This window comes from Fusarium falciforme, chromosome 1 (genome assembly GCF_026873545.1).
Source record: "Fusarium falciforme chromosome 1, complete sequence".
Taxonomy (NCBI): Eukaryota; Fungi; Ascomycota; class Sordariomycetes; order Hypocreales; family Nectriaceae; genus Fusarium; species Fusarium falciforme.
The window spans coordinates 6,264,304-6,285,867 of NC_070544.1; the positions used below are offsets into that span (position 1 = coordinate 6,264,304).

General features: G+C 52.2%; 8 protein-coding genes across 8 annotated transcripts; 4 read left to right on the plus strand and 4 right to left on the minus strand.

Moving 5' to 3' along the window:
* Positions 1-326: 326 nt before the first annotated feature.
* On the minus strand, positions 327-1,278 carry NCS54_00180700 (Hypothetical protein; the record flags this gene model as incomplete). Its single annotated transcript, XM_053147423.1, has 2 exons — positions 926-1,278; positions 327-867 (listed from the first exon to the last, which is right to left on the minus strand). Exons 1-2 carry the CDS (start codon positions 1,231-1,233, stop codon positions 327-329), a joined length of 849 nt encoding a protein of 282 aa, XP_053003398.1. The 5' UTR covers positions 1,234-1,278.
* A 1,277-nt stretch (positions 1,279-2,555) lies between these two features.
* Positions 2,556-5,132, minus strand: NCS54_00180800 (Non-specific serine/threonine protein kinase; the record flags this gene model as incomplete). Its single annotated transcript, XM_053147424.1, has 6 exons — positions 2,556-3,389; positions 3,835-3,878; positions 3,936-4,314; positions 4,366-4,801; positions 4,854-4,912; positions 4,971-5,132. The coding sequence occupies 6 exons, from the start codon at positions 5,130-5,132 to the stop codon at positions 2,556-2,558; spliced, it is 1,914 nt and encodes a 637-aa protein (XP_053003399.1).
* Positions 5,133-5,963: 831 nt separating this feature from the next.
* NCS54_00180900 (Hypothetical protein) lies at positions 5,964-7,158 on the minus strand (the record flags this gene model as incomplete). The annotated part of the gene is made up of 3 exons (XM_053147425.1): positions 5,964-6,368; positions 6,444-6,960; positions 7,052-7,158. The coding sequence occupies 3 exons, from the start codon at positions 7,156-7,158 to the stop codon at positions 5,964-5,966; spliced, it is 1,029 nt and encodes a 342-aa protein (XP_053003400.1).
* Positions 7,159-8,533: 1,375 nt separating this feature from the next.
* On the plus strand, positions 8,534-9,063 carry NCS54_00181000 (COX assembly mitochondrial protein; the record flags this gene model as incomplete). Its single annotated transcript, XM_053147426.1, has 2 exons — positions 8,534-8,687; positions 8,747-9,063. The coding sequence occupies 2 exons, from the start codon at positions 8,534-8,536 to the stop codon at positions 9,061-9,063; spliced, it is 471 nt and encodes a 156-aa protein (XP_053003401.1).
* Positions 9,064-10,384: 1,321 nt separating this feature from the next.
* Positions 10,385-12,193, plus strand: NCS54_00181100 (Hypothetical protein; the record flags this gene model as incomplete). Its single annotated transcript, XM_053147427.1, has 1 exon — positions 10,385-12,193. One exon carries the CDS (start codon positions 10,385-10,387, stop codon positions 12,191-12,193), a length of 1,809 nt encoding a protein of 602 aa, XP_053003402.1.
* A 238-nt stretch (positions 12,194-12,431) lies between these two features.
* NCS54_00181200 (U3 small nucleolar RNA-associated protein 11) lies at positions 12,432-13,297 on the minus strand (the record flags this gene model as incomplete). Its single annotated transcript, XM_053147428.1, has 2 exons — positions 12,432-13,151; positions 13,202-13,297. The coding sequence occupies 2 exons, from the start codon at positions 13,295-13,297 to the stop codon at positions 12,432-12,434; spliced, it is 816 nt and encodes a 271-aa protein (XP_053003403.1).
* A 911-nt stretch (positions 13,298-14,208) lies between these two features.
* On the plus strand, positions 14,209-15,912 carry NCS54_00181300 (Alpha-1,2-Mannosidase; the record flags this gene model as incomplete). Its single annotated transcript, XM_053147429.1, has 1 exon — positions 14,209-15,912. The coding sequence occupies one exon, from the start codon at positions 14,209-14,211 to the stop codon at positions 15,910-15,912; it is 1,704 nt and encodes a 567-aa protein (XP_053003404.1).
* Positions 15,913-16,863: 951 nt separating this feature from the next.
* NCS54_00181400 (Hypothetical protein) lies at positions 16,864-21,028 on the plus strand (the record flags this gene model as incomplete). The annotated part of the gene is made up of 6 exons (XM_053147430.1): positions 16,864-18,033; positions 18,087-18,199; positions 18,254-18,308; positions 19,495-20,554; positions 20,780-20,904; positions 20,969-21,028. The coding sequence occupies 6 exons, from the start codon at positions 16,864-16,866 to the stop codon at positions 21,026-21,028; spliced, it is 2,583 nt and encodes an 860-aa protein (XP_053003405.1).
* Between the last annotated feature and the right edge of the window lie 536 nt (positions 21,029-21,564).

Here is a 21,564-nt window from a genome sequence, read left to right on the forward strand (position 1 = left end):
CAACGACATTTCCAAGGAAGGCATCAGTCACGATAACGAAAGACACAGCTATCAATACATGACAGCATCAATACCCAACATCCTAAAACCGAATCCGAGGGTTTTTTCGTTTTGTTCTTTTTCAATTTTTTTGAAGCCATGTCTATTCGATTTCAAGTAGTTTCGGTTAACTCCAACTCAAAAATCAGCAGTAACCCCGTTTCCATACCGAGCCAAGTCCGAAAGCCAACCAATCCCATAACATTCTAACAGTTTCTAACCATCCCAGCCCTAGTTATCCCAATGTCCTTTTATTTCTCATTGGTGCAGAAAACAGCTTCATAGTATCAGACCCAAGGTCGTGGGGTTCTAAATCGTGAAAACCCCTGGTTCTCCTGCCCCAGAGCATGTGCCGGCACAAGCCCAACACTCATCCATCCACCCACAGTAACAGCAATGGCTACACAAAGCTGCGTCCCAAACATTAATAAAAGTCTCGAAGCAAAAGATCCCGAGAATGGATCTATGACGGCATACGGAGTAAAGGCCATGGTGAGGTTATAGCCAATCCGAATCAGCTGAAAGGGGAGTGCTGCACATGCTGCCAGCAGCAGGTACTTTCCGGGTTCAAAGTTGGGATGGGATTTGAGAGACATGACACGCTTCTTGGTCTGCCACAACCACCACCCGAGGCCAAATATCATGGTGAACATCATCAAGCAGTTGCCAGTCTGGTTTAGGTTCTCGGCCACAACTCCTCCTTTGGCTCCGGCTTTGGGGGCTCCTCCGTACGTAGCTAGTGCAATCCCTGCCGTGATGGCAAGGTGAGTGACGGCTAGCATTATTCTTTCGGTCCAGCGTTTCGGAGGTAGCGGAAGGATCACGTTCCTATAAAAGCCTTGAGTTAGCAACACTTCTTCCGCCATTGGACCACTGTAGAACCTACACTTCATAGATCAATCCGATTATGGTCAAGGATAAACAAGCGATGCTCCCGGCATTAGTCATAATGGCAACCGCATTGGGAATTTCAGGCTCGTCGCGGTTGGCGATTTGATAGGCATCCGAGACGAATCGAAGAGGGAAGTAAGAAAGAAAGATGGGCCAACAGACCATGCCGGACTTGCCATGCCTCCAAGTGATCCGGATAACCGGAAACAGCAGAAGTATGTAAATGACAAGGTCAGCTATGGCAATGTTGATTTTGTCGTGTGATGGAGGAAGGGGGAGGTCCCCAGTCGATGTGACAGACATCTTGGAAGGCTTCAAGTGGCGGTATCGGATCTCAGATTCCCTCTTTCGATCTCAACCGAGTAAAAGAAAAACATCCAAAAGATGCAGGAGACCTGGAAAGACTCGGAGGGAGCGGGTTGGGCTTAGATACCATGGCAGCACGCTAAGAGACCGGGACCGAAAGCGAGACCGAAGCGGGCGCATTGATTACACAGACACTGTTTCAAACGCTAATACGAAGATAATCTCTGACGCGTATCATATCTTTTCCAGACGCGTAATACAGGTTTCTTATTAATAATGCTACTTTGAGTATCCCTGTGTGGTATCGATAAGACGCTACCGCGACTCTAATCTGAGACTTGACAAGCAAGGTTGTGTTGATGAAAGCTGGAGTTGATTGCAAAGACCTAACGTTAGTCCCAAGAGTCCACTTTTATTGACCCATCCAATGATTAGAGTGTAGCACAGTTCAACATGCTCTTTTCTGCCATACTCGGCACCCACTTTTCCCCTCATGCTGTCGATATCCAGGCCTACAGGGTGGTCAACCTTGAGTCAGGGGAATACAGACAGATATAGTACCCGTAGGTAGTCTAGAATGAGCTTCAAGAAGAAGACCCATCACCAAACGACCCACAAGGTTGACTGAACTACTCAATTCAACAGGCAAATATCCATATTTACCTATCCAAGCACTACTTGCATCATTCCACACAGCAAAAGCTTGAAGCCTTCTACGCATACCCTACTGAATTCTAGACTAATGTGTTCTTTGTTATAGTTGAAGCCCGGCCCCCGATGGGATAACTGAGCCAGAAGACCTGAATTCTAGACATTGAAATACTTTACGCTCGGCTCGCTCGAATCTCCTCCTTTCATTCTTTCATGCTTTATAGTTGTGGAAGATGAGCCAACGCTGTACCTAACGTTGTATTAGGCGCATGGATCCAACACCGACGACAAGAAGTTGATATGATACGAAGCCGTCGTAGTAACCGCGTTGCGGTTTCGCTTAAGGATGATTGGCTCAGTATGTAGACCTCAGAGTGGTCCCATCCGTGAAACCTATCGAGCGGTGAGGATGTAAGCGCCCAGTCTAAAGCAGGGGGTTCACGGCGCTTAAGACTCCCTATTATTATGATGCTGGAAAATGATAAATCCACTTCAATGTGACGAGAATGCAGTTAAGGATTCGGAAAAGGTTGGTCAAAAGGTTGAAGATGAGTTCGAATTTGAATTCCCAAGAGGCACGTCACCTTTGATTGACGAAGAAACACAAGAGTAGGGCACTGCGATCAGTATCATTCTTCCATTATACCCTATCAACTGTCATCTGGCCCTCAAGAAAGGGCCAAAGACCATAGATATGACAGCTGACGGCCTGCTCTGGCATCCAACCAAGCTGTTGAAGGGCTTGAGCCCTGGTGTTCAACGCTAACTCCGTTACGATATGAAGTCGTCTTTGTACCGGGCTCCGGCAGCCTTGTCCAGAGAGTCTCTTCGGCAATAAGCTCAGTCTCATAGCAGGGAAGAGCAACACGAAGACAATCCTCCCAGCCCTCGCCGGGAAAGTAGTTAAAGTTTGCCTTGGTGAATTCCCAGTACTCCGGATACCATCCCGCAAACTCCCAATCAACGATAGCGACGACGCGCCCACGCCGTACGATAATGTTCCTCGGTGCCAGGTCTGCATGGGTAAAGTGAGTTTTGTAGTGGGATGTGTGCACTTTAGCCACTTCTGGGCCAAGGAAAGGCGCGACGTCTTCCATGCGCAGATGCCCTCGGGCCAATGAGTGGAACTCATCCTGGTTCAGGGGGCCATAGTAGCAAGCTCCTATGCGGCAGTCAAATGCGGGATTCTGAAGAGCCGAGGAGACTATATCTCGGGTCGGAGGTTGAAGCTCACGGAGGGAAGACACATGCTGCCTGATGTCGGCAAAAACGGTATCCTTCTCGTCCACCGGCATGCGACGCCAAGCACTGTCTAGGGTGTCTCCCTGGGCGTACTTCATCTCAATGTAAATGCGACCGTTGGTTTCGGTATGGACAGCGTAGATCCTGGGCACTGGAATCGTTGTGTGCGAGGCGACGTACTGCATGGCCTCCACCTCGGTAGGCTTGCACGGTCCCTTGATGAGGCGATGCCAGCTCACTCTCACTGTAAAGGGGCCAAGCTGACGGAAGAGTCGCTTGCCGAGCCATAGCCGCCATCGAAGTGGAAATAGAGACCCGATGGATTGACCCATGAATAAAAGAAAAGGTTGAGGAGGCGGGGAGATTGACAATGAATATTCAAGCGAAGCAGCTGTCAAGGACCGAGTTGGTTGGGTTGGATTGACCTAGCTTGATCATGTAATCAAGAACCTTGCTCAAATGGAACTTGGTCAATGTTTCCCCCAATCAACTGCAGTATGGGGAAGCCGATAGAGGATATCTTTAGAATTAGTAGACGAGTTTTACTTTACACACACAGGCAATCGTGATTTTGTACCTAGAGGTAATGTAATAAAACCCAGTGTTTGTAACCATGTTCAAGGCTCTGATCTGGATACCGCCCTGCTGCTATCTCGGTTGTGGGAAGCTGGAACTAAATAGGCTATTCCTTGTTTGCGCTCTCACCGGCTCCATGGGAATGCCGTCTTCTCGTTCCCCGAGTCCAATATCTTGATATCATATTAGTAAAACTTGAGACGACCGGCATTCTTCGAGTATTTGCTCACCTCGTGGATATGTGTCTCCTTGTTCTGAAGCCTTTCTCTGTCCCCTATAGCCACTAGGGCTACCATCCTCTGTGAGAAAATGGTCGTAGCTGGTTGCATACTCGTAATGGCCATCATCAGCGCTTGCACAAGATCCTCCGCGTCCTTGAAAACATCCGTTCTCATTTCCGTATGCTGCTGGCCTTGAGCTCTTACGGCGGAACTCGAAACCAGAAAAGCCAGGCGTTGACCGGTTCGGATTCGTAGGTTGTGAATTGTCATCATCTCGATAGCTGAAGGTGGCAATCTTCCTCATAGCGGACTCTGAGATACGATCCAGAACGCTCTTGAAGTCGTCTAGGAATATGACATCGGATGCACACTTGAACACAAGGGCGAGCTAACGGGTTGTTTAGAATTAATCATCTCGAGAGGTGTGTGAGGTACTCACCCGCCAAAATGGGTTTAAACCGCCTCTTTTCGAAACCAGAATCATAAAGACAACATCCACAACAACAAATACGATGGAAACAAAAAGACAAAGAAGCATGACGCCGAACCGCGGGCTTATCCGAACGAGCTTTGGTATCGTAAATTCGTAGTTGTCGTTGATGGCCAAGACGAGCTTTATAGTGGTGAATACCCACCAGGGATCTCTTGCCAGTGGCTCAAATAGCCTTGACGTATCCAACAGTCTGCTTCCGAGGTTGTTGTGGTATTGGAAGTTGGCCCATGTTTCGAGGACCCAGAATGGTTGTACGGCGAGGAGAGAGATTATGAAGACTCGCGAACCCCATTTTGGGAGGAATGGTCTAATCTTGAGCCAGGCGATGACATTGTGTACAAAGTAAGAGATGTACAGCAGAGCTGCTGTGCTGCTGAGGACCCTTTAAATGGTCAGCTAGTTGCGTCAAATTGTTAGCTCAGGCTCCTTCTTACCAGCCAAACTCGGGTTCTTGAAAGAATGCAAAGAACCCATGTCCAAGAGCAAGTAGTAGCTAGAGTCAACAGTTAGCAAGAAAAAGAAATTGACGGGGTAATCCACCAAAGACCAACTTCGCTGAGAATCAGTTTATGCAGCAGAGCCTTGTGGCGATAATTGCACAAAACCAGCAGGATGAGGATCACAATGGCACCGACATTGAGGCCTTGAGCCCACGCCTCAACAATGATCTGCTCACGCGTGCTACTTTCCGGACTGGGCTGCGTCGGCGCCATGATCAGACATTTTGTACAGCAAAAGAGCGGGATTGACAAAGATGACAAGCAAGACAGATTTACAAAGGGAGGCGACAGGTTATATGGATCGAGGTACAACCCGTCAAGGCTGACAGGCCATGGAACGTCATCCTTGGCAGCTTGGCCTTCGAGGTCGAATCAGAAGGTGGAGAATTCGACTGCCTGAGAAAAGATGGTGGGCATGGATGAGGATCAATGGGGGGCAGGGGTCGGACGCGGGGAGAGTCGCCCGACGGTTGGGGAGAGAAAGTCAATTCCCCCAGAATCTGGGGAAAGTAGGCTAATGGCTCGGCTCACCGGGGGTCACAAATGGGCTAATTGAGTTGTCGCGAGTCAGGAGTATGAGCCTAGACAGAGGGTGATGGAAGCCTGGGAAGTGTGGTGTCCAAGGGCCCTGGTTGACTACCTAGAACAAGAGACCACTCCAAGTCTAAGAATTAACAAGTTCAAGCAATTCATCAAAGTCGAAACGAATTACATTCCACAGGCAAGAAATCATCCACCCTTGACTCCAACCAACCACTTCAATTATCTCCTCTCAGCCCGGGCGGGAACCCTACTCCCCGCTCAACCTGGGACCACGATACAGCGGCATCTCATCAGTTCTCGCAGGGCTTGACATTTCCTGCAGCATGAAGCCATTAGACTGCATCACCGGTGAACCCTTTGCAGGTGGCGTCCCCCGCATAACCTTCTCCGACTTGGCCAACTTGTGAAGTATCGGCTTATTCTCGCGACCGATCTGAGACACGATCCACATGGCGATCACCCGTCCCGCCACTCCGGCCGGCAGCAAGAGGCAGAGCACCATCAGCACGATGGAGATGGAATGAGGCTCGCTGACGCAAATAGTGCAGTTCCAAAGGCGTACACTGCCACGCTCGACGCCTTGGAGATGATCTGGGCGATTGCATGCATGCGCGATATGCCCTGGACTGAGCCGACAACGTAGAAGCACGTCCGCGAGTATCCCGAGCCCCCATCGGTGGCGATCCGGATCCGCTGGTTCGTGTTTGGCCCTACCTTGATGGCCCCGAGGGCGTTGTCGTACTTGCGCCGGCCCGTGATCTTGGAGACAGTGTCGTCCAGTAGGATCCCCGTTGGCTTCCTGGACACGCGGATGGTCCAGCTGGTTGTGAATGGGGTGGCGACGAGGTTGTCAAAGATGGATACTCCAGTGACCAGAAAGTACCAGAAGTACATCCAACCCCAGACCTGTTGAACGATGTGAGCCAAGAGTTGACGAGGACACTCATAGAAAGGACATACACGTCACCACCATGAGACCACTGCACCCCTTTGTGCATACCACATAGGTATAAGCGTCGCGATGATGAAGACGAACTGCAGAGCCAGGGCTAGGAAGATTCCAAACTTGATCCCACCCCCGCTGTCATCCTCGGCTCTTTGAAGGACCTCCTGGGCAAACGCCTGCGCCTCGGTTTGCTCGTTCTCGGCTTCAAAGGTATTTGCCGCACCACGGTTTCCAGGGGCAGAGCTCGCGGGGGTCGTCGGCCTCCTCATGGCCGCCCTGGAACGAGTCGTGGGCATGAAGCCGCCGTAGGAGAAGGGCTCGGCTGGGTCATACTCTCCGACGTTGGGCGGCGTGATGGAACCCCCGAGACTCAGAAACATGCTCAGCAAACCCGCCAACGGGACAAGCTTGTACACGATCCACATCTCTCGAGTCGGGGCGCCGAGCAGGGCACCGGCAGTGGGCAGAAGACTCAAAGCTCCGGCGGCGCCGTGGTACTCGCCAGCGCTGAGTGAGCCGACGAGGTCGAGGGCGGCGGTGAGGTTGGCGAGACTCTCAGTTTACAGAGGAGGAGCTACGGGAAAAGGTTGCAAAGGAAGTCTCGGCGACTGGTCTGTAGAAATTATTCAAGGTTCCTGTATACTCCCCCTTGTCCTCATTCTTGCCCTCAGTTAGATATCTTTCGTTCCTATTCATACTCTGTCGCCTGTATTTATTCTTTGATTTTTGTCGCTCTGATAGATAACTCATGTTGTTACCATTTCTCTCGATTGTGTTCCTCCAAAGTAAAATCAATCTCTTGTAACTCGTTCACAACTCTGACTTGCGAATCAACCCAACCAGCCCTGCCAGCCATCCCAACGCAACACTTTGCGTGAACGGGACATACCCGGCAACCAGGTCAGCAACCCCATTTACCCTATCCACTCATATCCTATTAGCAATTCACCGTGACCAATCCAAGCCTGTAAGCCGAGACGTCTCAACGCCCAGCTGAAGAATCCCGAGCAGTTAAACACCAATAAACACTCAGACATCAACCAGCTCTGTATACTTGGGGTTGCACGACTGCAACGCAGCCAAAAAAAGAGGGTTATTGGTAATTGCAAGTTGACGGCTCTCGGCTGCATGGTTGAACGCATCCAACAACCCATGCCCTGACATTTCAGGTGGGACACCGCTGAAGACGAGGCTTCTAGATAAAAGGCCAGACAAATAAACCCCAGCATCGTCTGACCACTTACGCACTGCAACTCTGTCCAATTTTTAAAGTCTACTGCTTTCAGGCTCACAGCCTGCTTCTAATGCATCACAGTCTCGGAGCCTTGGCTGCTTTTTCCCGAGCCACCCTTTTCACCCGCTTATCTCCCTCCTGATCCCGTTTTGATCTTGGAGGTCTTATTTCCTTCTTATGCAACAACTGATCAAACGATTACACATGTGTCGGAGCAGCCGAAACTCGGTCAAGAAGGCCCCCTAATGTGCAGAACTGAAGGGGAATAAAGTGGGTTATTGCTGTAGAAACTCAAACCTCTCAATCACTCTCGTCTCTGCATCAAATCACTGGATTTTCCACGCGGAATGAAGCCGCTGGAGCTGACAGTGAAACGAATCCTTGTCTAGCCATTTCGTCTACTGTTGGTAAGGCGCCTCGATTGAAGTGTTGGGTATGTGAGTAACTGGTCCACGGGGTTAAGGGAGAAACACTGGTGTAAGAGGCAGAACCTGCTAAACGAACCAGATGCTGCGCCAATTAACACACTCCTTACGGTATTTCAATGGACTCGTCAGAGAACATTTCAGGCGCATTTTCCAGCCTGGAAAGAGTCACTTGACGACAATTTCTCTGTCGCAATTGTTGTTTCTATGAAACGGCTCTGGTACGGGGTAGGCGTCAAAAGCGCTCCCCACTGACCAAACAAGAAGGCGGTCAACTGATTCTGCCACCCATGGGCTCACACTTGCTGCGGCCCGCAAGCTCCTCGTCCGATATAGCTTCAGCGACCAGACCCGACGACGACGACGACACCCACGACGTTACGCACCAATTCTGACGTACGGGACCTGAATCTCCCGGGTGAACACTCTACGATCCGCCCAGGTCCGAGCTCCGCGAGCTCGATTCATGGCCGCAATGGCCGCCCAGAACCCGTCGGCGCCGGAGGAGAGGCTGGGGGTGCCTTCGAGGAATCCGCTACCGCTGTCGGCATCGCAGGAGGCCCAGGTTAGAGATATCTTTTACCAGCGGGTCCGGAAGGAGTGTGCAGAGGAGATTAAGGGTGAGCTTCTCTGGTCATATGATCAGGCCATCTTCAACAACTGACTTTTGAACTCTCAGCTTTTGCCGCCTGCGCCCTCGGCCGTACATTCACCGTCTCGTTCGCATGCCGCCCCGAGCACCGCACCATGAACAGCTGCATGAAGCTTCACGCGACGCAGGCCGAGCACGACGCCGCGCGGGAGGAGTGGTTCGCGTTGCGGATCGAGAGACAGAGGGAGAGGGAGCGCAAGGCCAAGATGGCGGCTGCGCAGGAAGAGTTTATGCGCGAGTGGTGGGGATTGCCTGAGCACGTCCGGCTGTCGAGGCAGAAGGAGATGGAGCAGAGGGGGGAGAGGATACACGGGCTCACAGCCAAGGACCGACCGGAGAAGTAAAAGACTCGGACTGGGAGGATGCGCAAAGAGACGAAGGCAAGTAAAGAGTTTGGCTGGGAGAGCTAGTGTTGCATCTGTGGCGTTTGGGAGGATATTGACATCTACGCCGCTCTGACACGAGGGGTTTAACTGTACAGTTGAGGACGATGGGTTTATGGTGTGAATGTAAGAATACAAGACAAGAACCAAGCACAAGAATACAAAAGGATCAAGACAAGGATGGTACTTGTAGGTGGTGTAGTCACAATGGTTGTCAACGGACAGTGAAAATTTGGCTGCGAACTGATGGATCAGGACATCGATCCGTAATTGTATCCGCCAACCTGGTTCAGTTCAACCCGGGAATCTGGAATCTGGGTGATATAAATAGGACAATACCCGATGGAAAGGATAAACAACATGGAAAATAGCCTGACTTGTCTTGAACCAACTTCAAAATACCCAGTCCGGCAGTCTCCGGAGCCTTGCCCATGTAGCGCCCGGGGCAGGCTCTGATCTCCGGGTCCGAGGGTTCGGGATCGCCATCCAGTAGCGCCCGTTCTCTTCACTCAAGCACATGACTTGACAGCTGCAAATGTACTTATGCCATGCTTTTGGCGGTGAACTGCTCTAGGGGCCGCATTACAGGTCTAAATTCACGGCCCTCTATTTGTCCTCTAGACTGCACTCTCTGAACCATGACGGGATATGGTCTGCTCCCGGCAGATGAATCCCCCAGTAACCTCACCAATTGGGCCCCAACCTCCCCGTTCTTCTCCGTCCATCCTACAGCCCGTCACATCAATCACCCGCCGCCCTCCCAGTAAAAACCCATCGCAAGCGCACCCTCATCTTGCACCTTCAGCCAATGGCGCCCCGCGTCCCCCTCACCTCTGCGCGCTTAGAGACTCGCTGCAGTGTGATGCGCGCTCTGATTGGGTGTCTATTTTTGGCGGGGGAGCGAGAAAAGGTTGGAGTCGCTGCAATGCTCGAGTATGCGAGCGCTTAAAAACGCGACCCTGCGGGTGAAACTTGGGTGCAGTGCGGGAAGGAGATATAACAAATGGATGGTCGTTTCTTGTTGTCTTGTTATTATTCCTCTTGTTTGGGAACAGCTGCTGCTGCCTCGTGTCTTTTGCATCTGCTGGGTCTGAATCCATTTTGCAGAGAGAACCAACCATTGAACCATGAGCCGGTAGAGAAAGAGATATACATCTTTTGTCGACATTGTTTATTCTTTACGTCTTGCTAGCCTCGACTCTTTATTGATACCCCCTCCCTCGATACCCTTTCAATAATACCTCTCTTCTTCTGAGAAGAAGCCTCTTCTGTCCGAGACAGAATGTCGTCGACCCCGACCCCTGGAGGGTTCTCTCTATTCCCGAGTCCCAACTCTTCCAAGCCGCCGTCGACCTCGAAGACTCGACACCGCCGTTCCGAGTCCCGCCGCTCCCGGTCATCTCGTCGCTCAGAGTCCCGCGAGCGTAGAGCACCCACGCCTCATGATAGGAGGGCCGCCACACCACAAGCCATGTCTCCAGAGATAACTCAACAGCCGGCGTCGCCTCCTCGAAACGGACGCCAGTCACCTCAGAACTTTTCACAGACGCCAATTGAGTTTGAGGCCATCTACCAACAACAGCATGAGGAAGCACAGTTTCATGTTCAGAGACCTCAACCGGCGGCTGAGATCCCAAGACACACCGACCCAGATGTCATTGCTGGGCCTAGCAGTGACCGTTTCAGAAGCTCAATAGCCAAGCCGCCGTTGGGCGAGCTATCCCCCGAACAGCCGCTGCGCTCCATCTTTCCGACTTACAACCACGATGTACCCCTCGACCAGCAGGTCTATGCCCCCACAGAAAACAGGCCCGCCCCGATGCCTCGGGCCGTCCTCAGCAGACAGACATACTACGAGACGCCATCTGATTTCAACTCGCCAAACGGCCCTGTCCGGAGTCCCATTGTCAGCCCTTCCAGTATCCAGTCCATAAAGTCAGCATGGCCCCGACCTCAAAGACTTCAGCAGGAACCTCCCCTGGTGCCCACAATCAGCTCGACTGAGCAGCTCAAGAACCTGTGGAAGGTTGCCAACGGATGGCAAGCCTCCGCTTCTGAAGGAAGAGTGTACTGCTTGAAGTTGAGCCAGGAAAAGGATGCTCCCGTCTATAACCTCTCATCCGCCTCACAACCCTTTTACAACCTCCGCCTCGACCCGACATCAGCCTCGGCCTATGTCACTCTTACACGACACGACCCCAACAAGCCCTACAAGGGCCCCAAGCCCGATACTAGCTCATCGGCTAGCAGCATCATCCACCCTAGTAGCAGCAGCACAAGCAGCCCCAAGATTACCGACGGCAAGCACTGGCAGGAAGCCTTGAATACCACCCTCGAGGAAGAGTCACGAAAGCATCGTCCTAATGATGGTCTCGTCGCTCTTCTCATGCCTACCCCGGCAACAAAGGTGGCCATTGAGCGGTCCGCTGATCCCACCACTGTCATGATGGCTGAGCGAGAGTGTGCTCGTCTTGTGTGGGATGACGACAGCTCAAACCACTTCCTCGTTCACCCTGCCCTTGCTGCTCCTTTCTGCGTCACCATTGAGCGGTCGCCAGCCTGGTCTCGAGTCGAGTACACTCTTGAGCACCACGAGTCACCACAGCATCTCGCAAAGCTGACCCGTGATGGCACCGGCGGCGGTTGGCTCGAGGTTGACACCGGCATTGCCTCCAAGATCGAGTCATACTACATCATCGACGTTGCCGTCGCAGCGCTGATGCTCGTCGCCGCAGCCGACGAAAAGAACACACCTGCCGTTGAGGCTTTTGAGCCCCCACCCCCACTGATCCTCACACCCAAGCAAGAGCGCCGTCTTAGCAAGATGAGCAAGCGTGAGGAAAAGAAGCAGCGAGAGGAGAAGAAGCGTCGCAAGATGGAGTCATTCGAGATTGACGTTGAAAGCCAGGACGAGAGCCTAGGCAAGGGCAAGTCCAAGGAATTCGAGGACAAGTTGCCCTTCCTGATCCGGGTCGTCGTCAAGATCATAAAAGGCCTGTTTGCCTGCTTCATCTGGGTGCTGACGCTTGGGTTCAAGTGTTTCGGGGGTGTTTTCAAGGGCATGTATAAATGCGTTGGATCAAAGTATTAATGACAATACAAAAGGGACAGGGCGGGGGCATAATCGAGAGGGACTCTCGGAGGGAAAGAATTTGGGGGAAATCCATCTTTGTATCATGTAGATATCCATTCATAACACGGGCGTTAAAGGGTATCGATTAGCTTTTTTTTTTTTAGGGGAGCTATGCACAGCAGAGCGAGCCAGTAACGAACAAACACGAAGAATGATGATGCCAAAGAAGAATTGCCTTGGAAAATGTGATGCCAGTTTATCGCTTTCGTGTCCGAACCATAATCTTCTTGCCCTTGCGTGTGGTTCCTCCCGACGTCGCCGTCTTTGCCATCTTTGCGCGCTGAATCTCGAGTTCCTCCTCGGCCGTTTTCAGGGTCTGGAGCTTCTTGCGGGCGTTTTCGAGTTGTAGCCGTAGACGGCGGAGAGACTTGGCGCGCTCAAGCTCTGCATCATCCTTTTCTTCGTCGTCAAAGCCTTCAAACGTCTTGTCCGCGGCGTCTTGGTCGTCCTCGTCCATCTTTTGTTGTATTACCTCCTCCCGTTGTCCTTCGTCGTCCATGAACACAATCTTTCGGGGTGCTTTCGGTTTCGAGGGCGCTGTGGCAAAGTCGAACTCGCTGTCGTCGTCATCTTGTTCCTCCTCCTCATCCTCGTCGAGCTTGTCGAATCCCCGTGTGAGAACCACCTGCTCCTCCAGCTTGGCAACTTCCTTCGACACAACCTGGCGCATCGTCCGAATGTAGCCAATGTCTTGCGTCTTGAGTAGGCGCACGGTATCGACATCGAGCACCTTGTTTCCTCGATCGCCCTGGACAGTTCCAGACCACTTCTTGCCATCCTTGACGCGGTTTCCAGGTCCCTTGCGGGACAGCATGCCAAAGTAGAATTCATCCTCGTTTCGTTCGGCCGCCTTGTCGCGAAGGGCCTTGAGCTGCGCCTTCTTCTTGTTGAAGTCCTTGGCTCGAAGAGAGTAATCCTGCGATGGTCAGTTCGCTGAATGCTGCGCGGGGACGAGGCTAGACAAACCTTGTGCTTCTCAAGAAGACCGAGACGTTGACGCTCTAGCGGTTGCGCTCGCTCGCGGTGAGGTCGCCGTGCGACGGCATTTCGCATGGACGACATTTTGAGCGTGTGGGGGTTAAGACGTCGAACAAGGCTGGTAGAATGAAGAATCAATGGCTCTTGTCTGGCCTGGTCGTTGGAGCTGGAAAAGCGGCAGAATTTTTGAATTTTTGGCGGTGAGGCACAGCACAGTGTGTGTGGCTTGACCCCTTGCCCAGCGCCACACTTGATGTGTGTTTAAAGTGGTTGATCGAGATTTCCCTCCCGTACGGAGCTGCCCAAAGGAGGAATGGTTCAGCTTTTACGTTTCTTGGCGTCCTTTTGAACACTTCAAGTTTCACCAGAGATTCACACTCTCAAGACAATTTTATGGAGCTGACACTGAAACCATGCGCCGAGTTGCCGAGTGGCTGGCTTAGAATGCCTGATCGGCAAGCATCCCAGGTGCAAAAGTCAGCCATGCCCATCCTTTGAGACACAGACACAGTGCAAGCCTCAGTCACTGAAACCCCTGGCGATCCATTGTGAGCCGCCTTGTTTGCCCTGCCAAGCACCGTGCATCTTCCCCTCTTATCTTCCTTGGCTCGCTCGTACAGGATGACGGCGGATCTCGCGGTTATGATTAGAATATTCTCCCTGGCGACCGAGACGCGTGTCGAGCTGCCAAGCTTGTGGGGGAACGAGAATCAGGAGAATTCATCTCGTCTCCTTACGGGAGCGGCATCCTTATCCCTGGCCCCTGAGGTTTGCCTCCGTATAAGATCTGCTGCTCCCGGCCCCCGATCGCTCGCTGCCGTCATGATTATTTTCTCCGGCGTTGAGACCCTCCGCTTTGACATTGGCACCCGTCAGCGTTTCATTGTGTAGAATCCCAATGGTTACCTGAGCTGAACAAGTCTTTCGTTCCTTATTTTTTCCTTTCACCTTTTTTCTTTTTTCCTTTTTAATGTTCTGGCCCTCTTCGTGAGATCATGGGCGTGGGATTACCGTTTACCCCGTCTAGGGCCATTCTTTCGCTCCTTATTACCTTTTTGGTCTTTTACTGCTTTTGGAGCAGCCCATCATACGGTCGCCGCAATATCCCATATGTTCCCAGCAGCTATGACTGGAGCCGGCACGTCCACAAGCAGCCCGTGAGCCCCTCTGGGCGGGTTGGTCTACCCCGTGGCATCCCTCTCGAATTACCCCGGATTCAGCATGATTTCTCGGCCGGCGACCTCAGGAAACGAGACCTCGACACGGCCAAGCAACGGCGAGATGAGATCAAGCGAGCTTTCCGAAAGACTTGGACTGCGTATGAAAAGTATGCATGGGGTCGGGATGAATTGGCGCCGCTTACTTTGGACGGGCGCGATACCTTTAGTGGATGGGCTGCCACCATCGTCGACAACCTCGATACCTTGTGGATCATGGGTATGAAGAAAGAGTTTTACAAGGCTGTTGGTTATGTTGCACAGATGGACTGGGACCAACCTACCAGCGACGGATTCAACGTCTTTGAGACCACGATCAGGCATCTCGGAGGTTTGTTGTCAGCTTATGAGCTCAGCGGGGAGGGCGTCTTGCTAAGAAAAGCGGTTGAGCTGGGCGATCTGTTGTACGCAACATTCGACAATTCCGAGCATATGCCACCGCACACCATCAAATTTCGCCATCTCAAGAAAGGCGAAGGTCATCCGGAGCCCAGGCAAAGTACCGCCAGCCTGGGCAGCATGAGTTTGGAGTTTACTCGTCTTGCGCAGCGAACTGGCGACGCCCGGTACTATGACGCCATCGATCGGATTACCCAGGCTTTTAAGCGGACACAGAACGAGACGTCTCTCCCTGGCCTTTGGCCTCTCCGAATCGATGCTTGGAATGGATTCAAGGTGAACGACGACACATTTGGGTTTGGTGCCAATGGAGATTCTCTATACGAGTATCTCATCAAGGAATATGTCTTGTTGCAGGGACTGGAGCCCAAGTATAAAGACATGTACCTCGATGCTGCCGATGCAGGCATGAAGCATTTGATCTTCCGACCGATGCTGCCAGACAAGGACGACATTCTCATGCTGGGAGAGGCTAGCTTGTTCAGAGAGAAGGTGAGGTTGAAGACGGACGTTGAGCATCTGACTTGTTTCGCTGGAGGTATGTATGCCATCGGAGGCAAGGTCCTTGGACGGGATGACCATGTCGTCGTCGGCGAAAAGCTGGCTCGCGGGTGCGCGCGCGCATATGCTGCGTATCCCTCCGGCCTCATGCCCGAAATTGTCAACCTCCAAGCCTGTCCAAGCTGGGAACCCTGCGAATTCGCACCGCGATCGAAAAAGGAGCCCCTAGGTTTCCAAGCCCGCGACAGGGCATACCTCCTCCGCCCGGAAGCCATCGAAAGCATCTTTATCCTCTACCGCATCACTGGCAACCAAGAGTTCCGCGACATTGCGTGGACCATGTGGACGGCGATCCGGCAGGCGGCAGAGACGAGTGAGGCGTTTGCGGCGGTTGAGGACGTGACGAGGGAGGATGTGAAGCTCAAGGATTACATGGAGAGCTTCTGGCTGGCCGAGACGCTCAAGTACTTCTTCCTCATCTTTTCCGACGAGGATGTTATCAGTCTTGATGAGTGGGTGTTTAACACGGAGGCTCACCCACTGATGAGAACGGCTGTTAGAAGTTCTAGAAGGTCAAGATAAGACCATGATATGATGTCGCCGTCTTTTAGCTTGGATACCGCGCGGCGTTGGGGGGAATTGGAATATTCTCGCCCCAGGTTAAAGAGTCCACACACACAACTTGGACTGAATCACACCGCCAGAGCTCCTAGGAGCTCCCAGGAGCTCCGAGGTTGTGCAACTATGCAGCTCTGGCAGCAATAATTAAATACCCTTGCCAAGAATGAACCTCGTCCTTCTAATTCGCCAAAGAATTTGGTACGCACCGCCGTGCGCTGCAGTAGCGCGAGGCATCTTGACGCGCCTCGTTCGCCTCAGATGCAGTTCGCCAGCTCCCGGGCTCCCATTTTCAAGCCATGCCACCTCTGACAAGGAAAAAAACGAGACGCGTGTTAGATTATCCCCCTCTACAGATGGTCGACAAAGCATACTAAGAAGAGATAAAAGTACTTTTAAATATTGCTCTTATTATGATACATTTTTAACATATTTTATTTTGTTTTGTTTCCCATAGTTTAGATCACTTAGGCAACCCCTTTGAGCAGTTTCGGTGTCTCGTTTACTTCTTGACCAGCGTGCATACCCACAATTGATTGTAGCCCTTGGGGTCGGATGCCTTACTTTCTCACCCGGGAGTGTGCATTCTGCGGGCCCTTGTACGAGGGAAAAGCGTGTGTGCCACGACCATGAATCGAGCAACGCCCTAACATGATGAGACGTGGTCGGTGGGAGATGCAAAAAGTTGCGCTGCACGTAGCCGTCTCTGCTTATTAAAAGCGTCTTCCCTCCCCTGATGAAGCAGGCTTTTTCACAATGCCCTTTTACCACTGCTCTTGCAGCCCTTTTCTCGAAATATTTCTGTTATAACATTCGCTACACCCACGCCTCGACGCAAGGATGAACTCACAGCCTCGGTCTGTCCCATTGCATCTCTGACCGAGCCGAGTGCCACACGCAAAGCAACGGGCCCCAATGCAGGTTCGACCGAATTCGGAAGGCCCGATCTCGAGAAGGCTGTCACATATCGACGGGTTGCTCGCTGGCTTCAACGTTCTTGCGTCAGATTGCCCTATTGACAGGCAAAAGCAACAATGGGATCGTCTGGAAGCGCTCCGTGGCGAGATGCAGCGCCAATGGGAAGGCCTCAGAGATGTGCCCCTGGCTGTGGATGATCTAGAAGGCTTCTGTGACACTGCGCTTTTTACGTATCGGAACGCCTTGGCTGGTCTTGTGCCGACTGATCTTTCCAAGGTTGCTGGGCTTTGCAGCCTGTCATACGCCGTGTCACGCATTCTTGAGCGCGAAGGAACGCCGTCATCGGAGAATTTCCTAGACGATGTTCAGGTCTGCTTGCAGCCTCTGGAAAGGCAAGAGGACCGTCAGATGATTGAGGGTGTCATGGCAAAGCTCTGGCCTCCGACCGTGCAAGTTGGCCAGGCCTCTCATATGGGAAGCGACTCGGTGGTTACTCATCAGGACCAAGGCTGGACCTACTATCCAAGCAGCCAAGCATCGGTTTACCCTAATGCCACGTCTTCTGAGCCATGGCAGATCCAGGGCACCTCATGCCTGCCATACAGTTCAACGACCTCTGGGTTTGGTGGCCTAGCGGGTGGTCTGCCTGTGTCCGCCAACTGGGCTCAAACCACTCAACGTCCTTTCGAGCAGTTCGATGCGGCAGTTGACACTGCTGATTATCTGGCCCTCAGCTTACTTCCAATGCCTACTACACCATGGTCGGGCCCGGGCCAGGTCGGGCTCCAGGTTGGGTCCTATGGTCAATTAGAAGCTGCAAGCGAACCAACAGCAGTGTCTTCCTCGCCCAGCGGTCCGCAGCACGTCCAAGATACAGGACTATTCGAGGCCATTGGGGCGTTTCTAGATGTTTCTTCCAATTTCTTGTCCCAGCTTTCTGGGAATGGGATAACCGCCAAGAACCTGGCCGCATGTCTCTCCTCCAGCCAGGAACGGCTGAAGGACAAGGAACAGCTACAATACTCGTACGTGGAGCCCTTGATCAAAAGGCAAGAGCTCTTGCAGGCCCCATTCTCGACTATCCTCTCAATTTCCAAGAAGTTTGTCGCCTACGGCTGTTTACAAAGTGTCAAAGAGGTGCAGTCCTACATGAAGGCGGTCGCAGAGGTGAGCAGATTTGGCCCCCAATACCCAGCAACGCCCTAAAGCGTCAACTGCAGGAGCTTTTCTACGACGATGCAGCGCAGGAATTGTTCCTCCAAAGCATCCAAACTCCCCCGACAGAAGCTGAACTGTCTGTACAAGAGTGTCGATGCCTGGCGTCTGCTAAACCGTGAGTTCCTAGAGGCCTGATACAAGCGACAATTTTGCTGACGACTATGCACAGAGGCACTGTCAGATGTCCAAACTGCAAAAAGAGCTTCAGCAAAAAGTCCAACATGGTAAGACACCAGAAAAAATACCATCGCCCCAGCAGCCAAAGCGATGGCTTGACATCTGCGTGACGAGTGGGAGGTGTGCGTCGCGCAGCAGGGGCTGCGTCTCAGATGGGCGAGAGATGCAAGGCAAGGGTGCACGAGCAAATGTGCATGTACAGGGAAAAGGTTGCAATTGTTATATTATCTCCTGCATTGCGCTTAGAAGCGGACAATAGCTCAAGCCTCGATCCAACAGCGTTACGCGACGCTTGGCTTCGTCTTGTTAGGGTGGTTTTGGGAGAACTCTCTTCATTTTGTCACAAATGACGTTCGATATCTGTAAATTACAAGCCCTCACAGCTCGGCCTTAAGTTGTCCCTCCAATATGCCCGTTTTCTTGCTTTTTATTTCCCCGCTGTTAACCGTGGTGTGGTCTGTCGGCCTGGAGATGGCTCGTTCTGAAGACCACACATCGGTCGCAAAGGCGGCATGTTTTAGCTCCGTCAGCCAGAACCGAAGCATAGTTGATGTTACTGAGTCTCAATTGTTAGTAATCACACCATAATTTTCAGTCGGATTGACCAACTCTGATTGCCGCTCATCTTCTCTCTCAGAGTGATCATGTCGGCGTGTGACCATGGGTCCTCGTCGACGAGCCGAAGGGAGCTTCAAGTGGCTGCTGTGGCATTTTGAGCAAGATTCTCCCTAAGTTATGAGCTTGAGGGACTTTATAGATACCCGAATTCTACTCTAACCTCGTGTTTTACACCAAGTTTTGAGCAGAGAATACTCGAGTAAAGGGGGAGTAGGCAATTTACTCGCGAGCAGCCACCAGCCTACCCGAATTACTCAGGAAACGCTTGTGAGTTACTCGCGAGGTGCTCAAATTAGGCATGGCCGAGTTTCAATTTACTCGCTGGGTCAAGGACTTACTCCCCAAAGGCTCTCGGATTACTCGTGGCGTAGGGGAGCACAGGGATCATCCTTACCAGCACTTTGCCGGGCAGGATTATCATCTTGGCAACGATATCAGCCAACCGGATGCTGTTGACCGTCGCGCCCGCGACAGCGTCTTGGAGAAAGCAGAGCCTCCTCGTTGAAAATAAATAAGGATCCGGGATGCGGCAAAAGAGGCAGATTTGCGAACCATTCTCCTAGTGCGACTTGGCTCGCACTGCGAAGGGGATCCATATCTGGCACCACGATGCAGCACACGAAGACGCCTTTCCTAGACACCTTCACACAATACCACTCCTTCGACCGAGGTGCCACCCGTGCAAATGTCGGGGGTGCTCAAGCCTTGGAGCATCTTTCTCGAGCTCTTGGAGAGATTGATGGCCTCTTTGCTGGCATGAAGTATCTTGATGCGACGGAGCCTCTCGATGCGACACCCCCGCCTAGTGTCGAGCCTGACGAGCTTGCCCTGGAGCTTGACGCTCTCTGCAAGGCTGCCGCATCACGCCAGCCACGCCAGCCGCCCCAAGAAATAGCCTGGTCGTCTGTTCGAGATGTTCGGGAGGTCATGCAATGCCTTTGGCGGCACTTTGTCAAGGTGTCGCAGGGCCTAAACATGCCAATCATCAACAGCCTTCGCGAGACATACAAAGACTCCAGAGGCCTTCGCACCGCTGGCGTTTTTGCATTTCGCAACACCTTGACAGGCCCTACCCCCAACGACCTCGAGAAAGTCTTTGCATTCTGCAGCCTCTCATATGTCGTCTCGAGCCTCCTGCACGCGAGAGGCAGGCTCAAGAAGACCGAGATCCTGGACGGCATCCTTATCTGGCTAAATGCCCTCGAGACTCCACAAGAACGGGAGGCGTTTCGGGGGCTTGCGTACTGGCTTTTGCCTGAAGCCCACGACAAGATGAACTTCATCGACCTTCTTGACTACATGGAGCTTGAAGGTCCACACCAACCCCAACCATTCCAGAAATCTCAATTTGCGTGTCCTGGATTTATCCCTACAAACACATCCACTGAAGAGAAAGCCCAGGACCATGTTCAGATAATCGCGAATGCCACAGAGGGGGAGTGGTCTTCATTGATGATGATGTCTCATGCTTTCAACATCCCAGACCCAGGACAATCGCTTTACTTCGGCCACTGTTTTGACCCAGGTCAATCGCTCGACCAATCTGTCAACACCAGTGATAGCCAAAATATCGACTACAGCCAATCCTCCGACCCGAACTATAACATATTCGATGACCCAATGCTAGGTGGCACAGCTGTCATCCCATCCAACGTCACTCAGCAGCCCGCCACCAGTAGCGCCCCTAATAATACCTCATCTTGCAGTGACAACCCCTGGGGGTTACGAGACACACCGGTCTTTACCGTCGTACTAAAGTACTGTCAAGAAAATGGAAGCTTCTGATTTGGCTTGTCTGGCTGGGGAGCGATATCCAAGGACATACAATTGTTTGTCAAGTGGACCGAGGAACGGGCCAAAGAGGGGGAACGCATCTACGACCAATACTTGACACAACTAGTGTCTGAAAAGGACACCAAAGACGTCCCATCCCGAGGTATAGTGTCTGTTGTTGAGGCGTTTGTTGAGATTGGGTATTTGCAGAGCACTAGTGAAGTCAAGGACTACATGATCAGGATCGCCAAGGTAAGCAAGCGGCTTTGTAACCAAGGCCCTCTCCCTACCCTGAACTAACATTCTCGGCACCCAGTCATTGTTCTGCGATGTCGTCGCGTATAACGAGTTTGTGGAATGGATCCTTCCCCCGTGAGCCAACACTCTTCTTCCCTTTCTGCGATGGCGCTTCTTGGCTTGCTGATCACTTCCACTGCAGAGAGGGTTACCGATGCCCTACTTGTTCTCGTCAATTCTCCCGCAAGTGGAATATGCAGCGACACGCGAAGGCATGCACAACTAGAGAGTAAGGACGGAGGGGGGGTCAATCGAGGAGAGGGAGAGCTCGAAATTCCCGAGGGACAGCGACATTGAAGGAGTAATGGGATTTTGGACGGACTGGAAAATGGGCGTAGTTGATAACATGGGGGGAAAAAGATAGGATCATTTATGTTGACAAAAGAAGGGGTTTGGTTTGGCTTTGCGATTAACGCACATGCGTCCTGCGGAGCCTTGTTCAATACAGTGGGTGACGTTTGGCGTACGACTTGGCTGCCACACAACCAGAGACATGAGCCTAGAAGTAAACAACCCACCAAGCTCGCTTGATGAGATCTTGGAGAATTGTTAAAGCGACAAGGCTAGAGTCCCAAAGGCTAGGCCCAGATCGTGTCTTAATCTCTCTTATTCTCG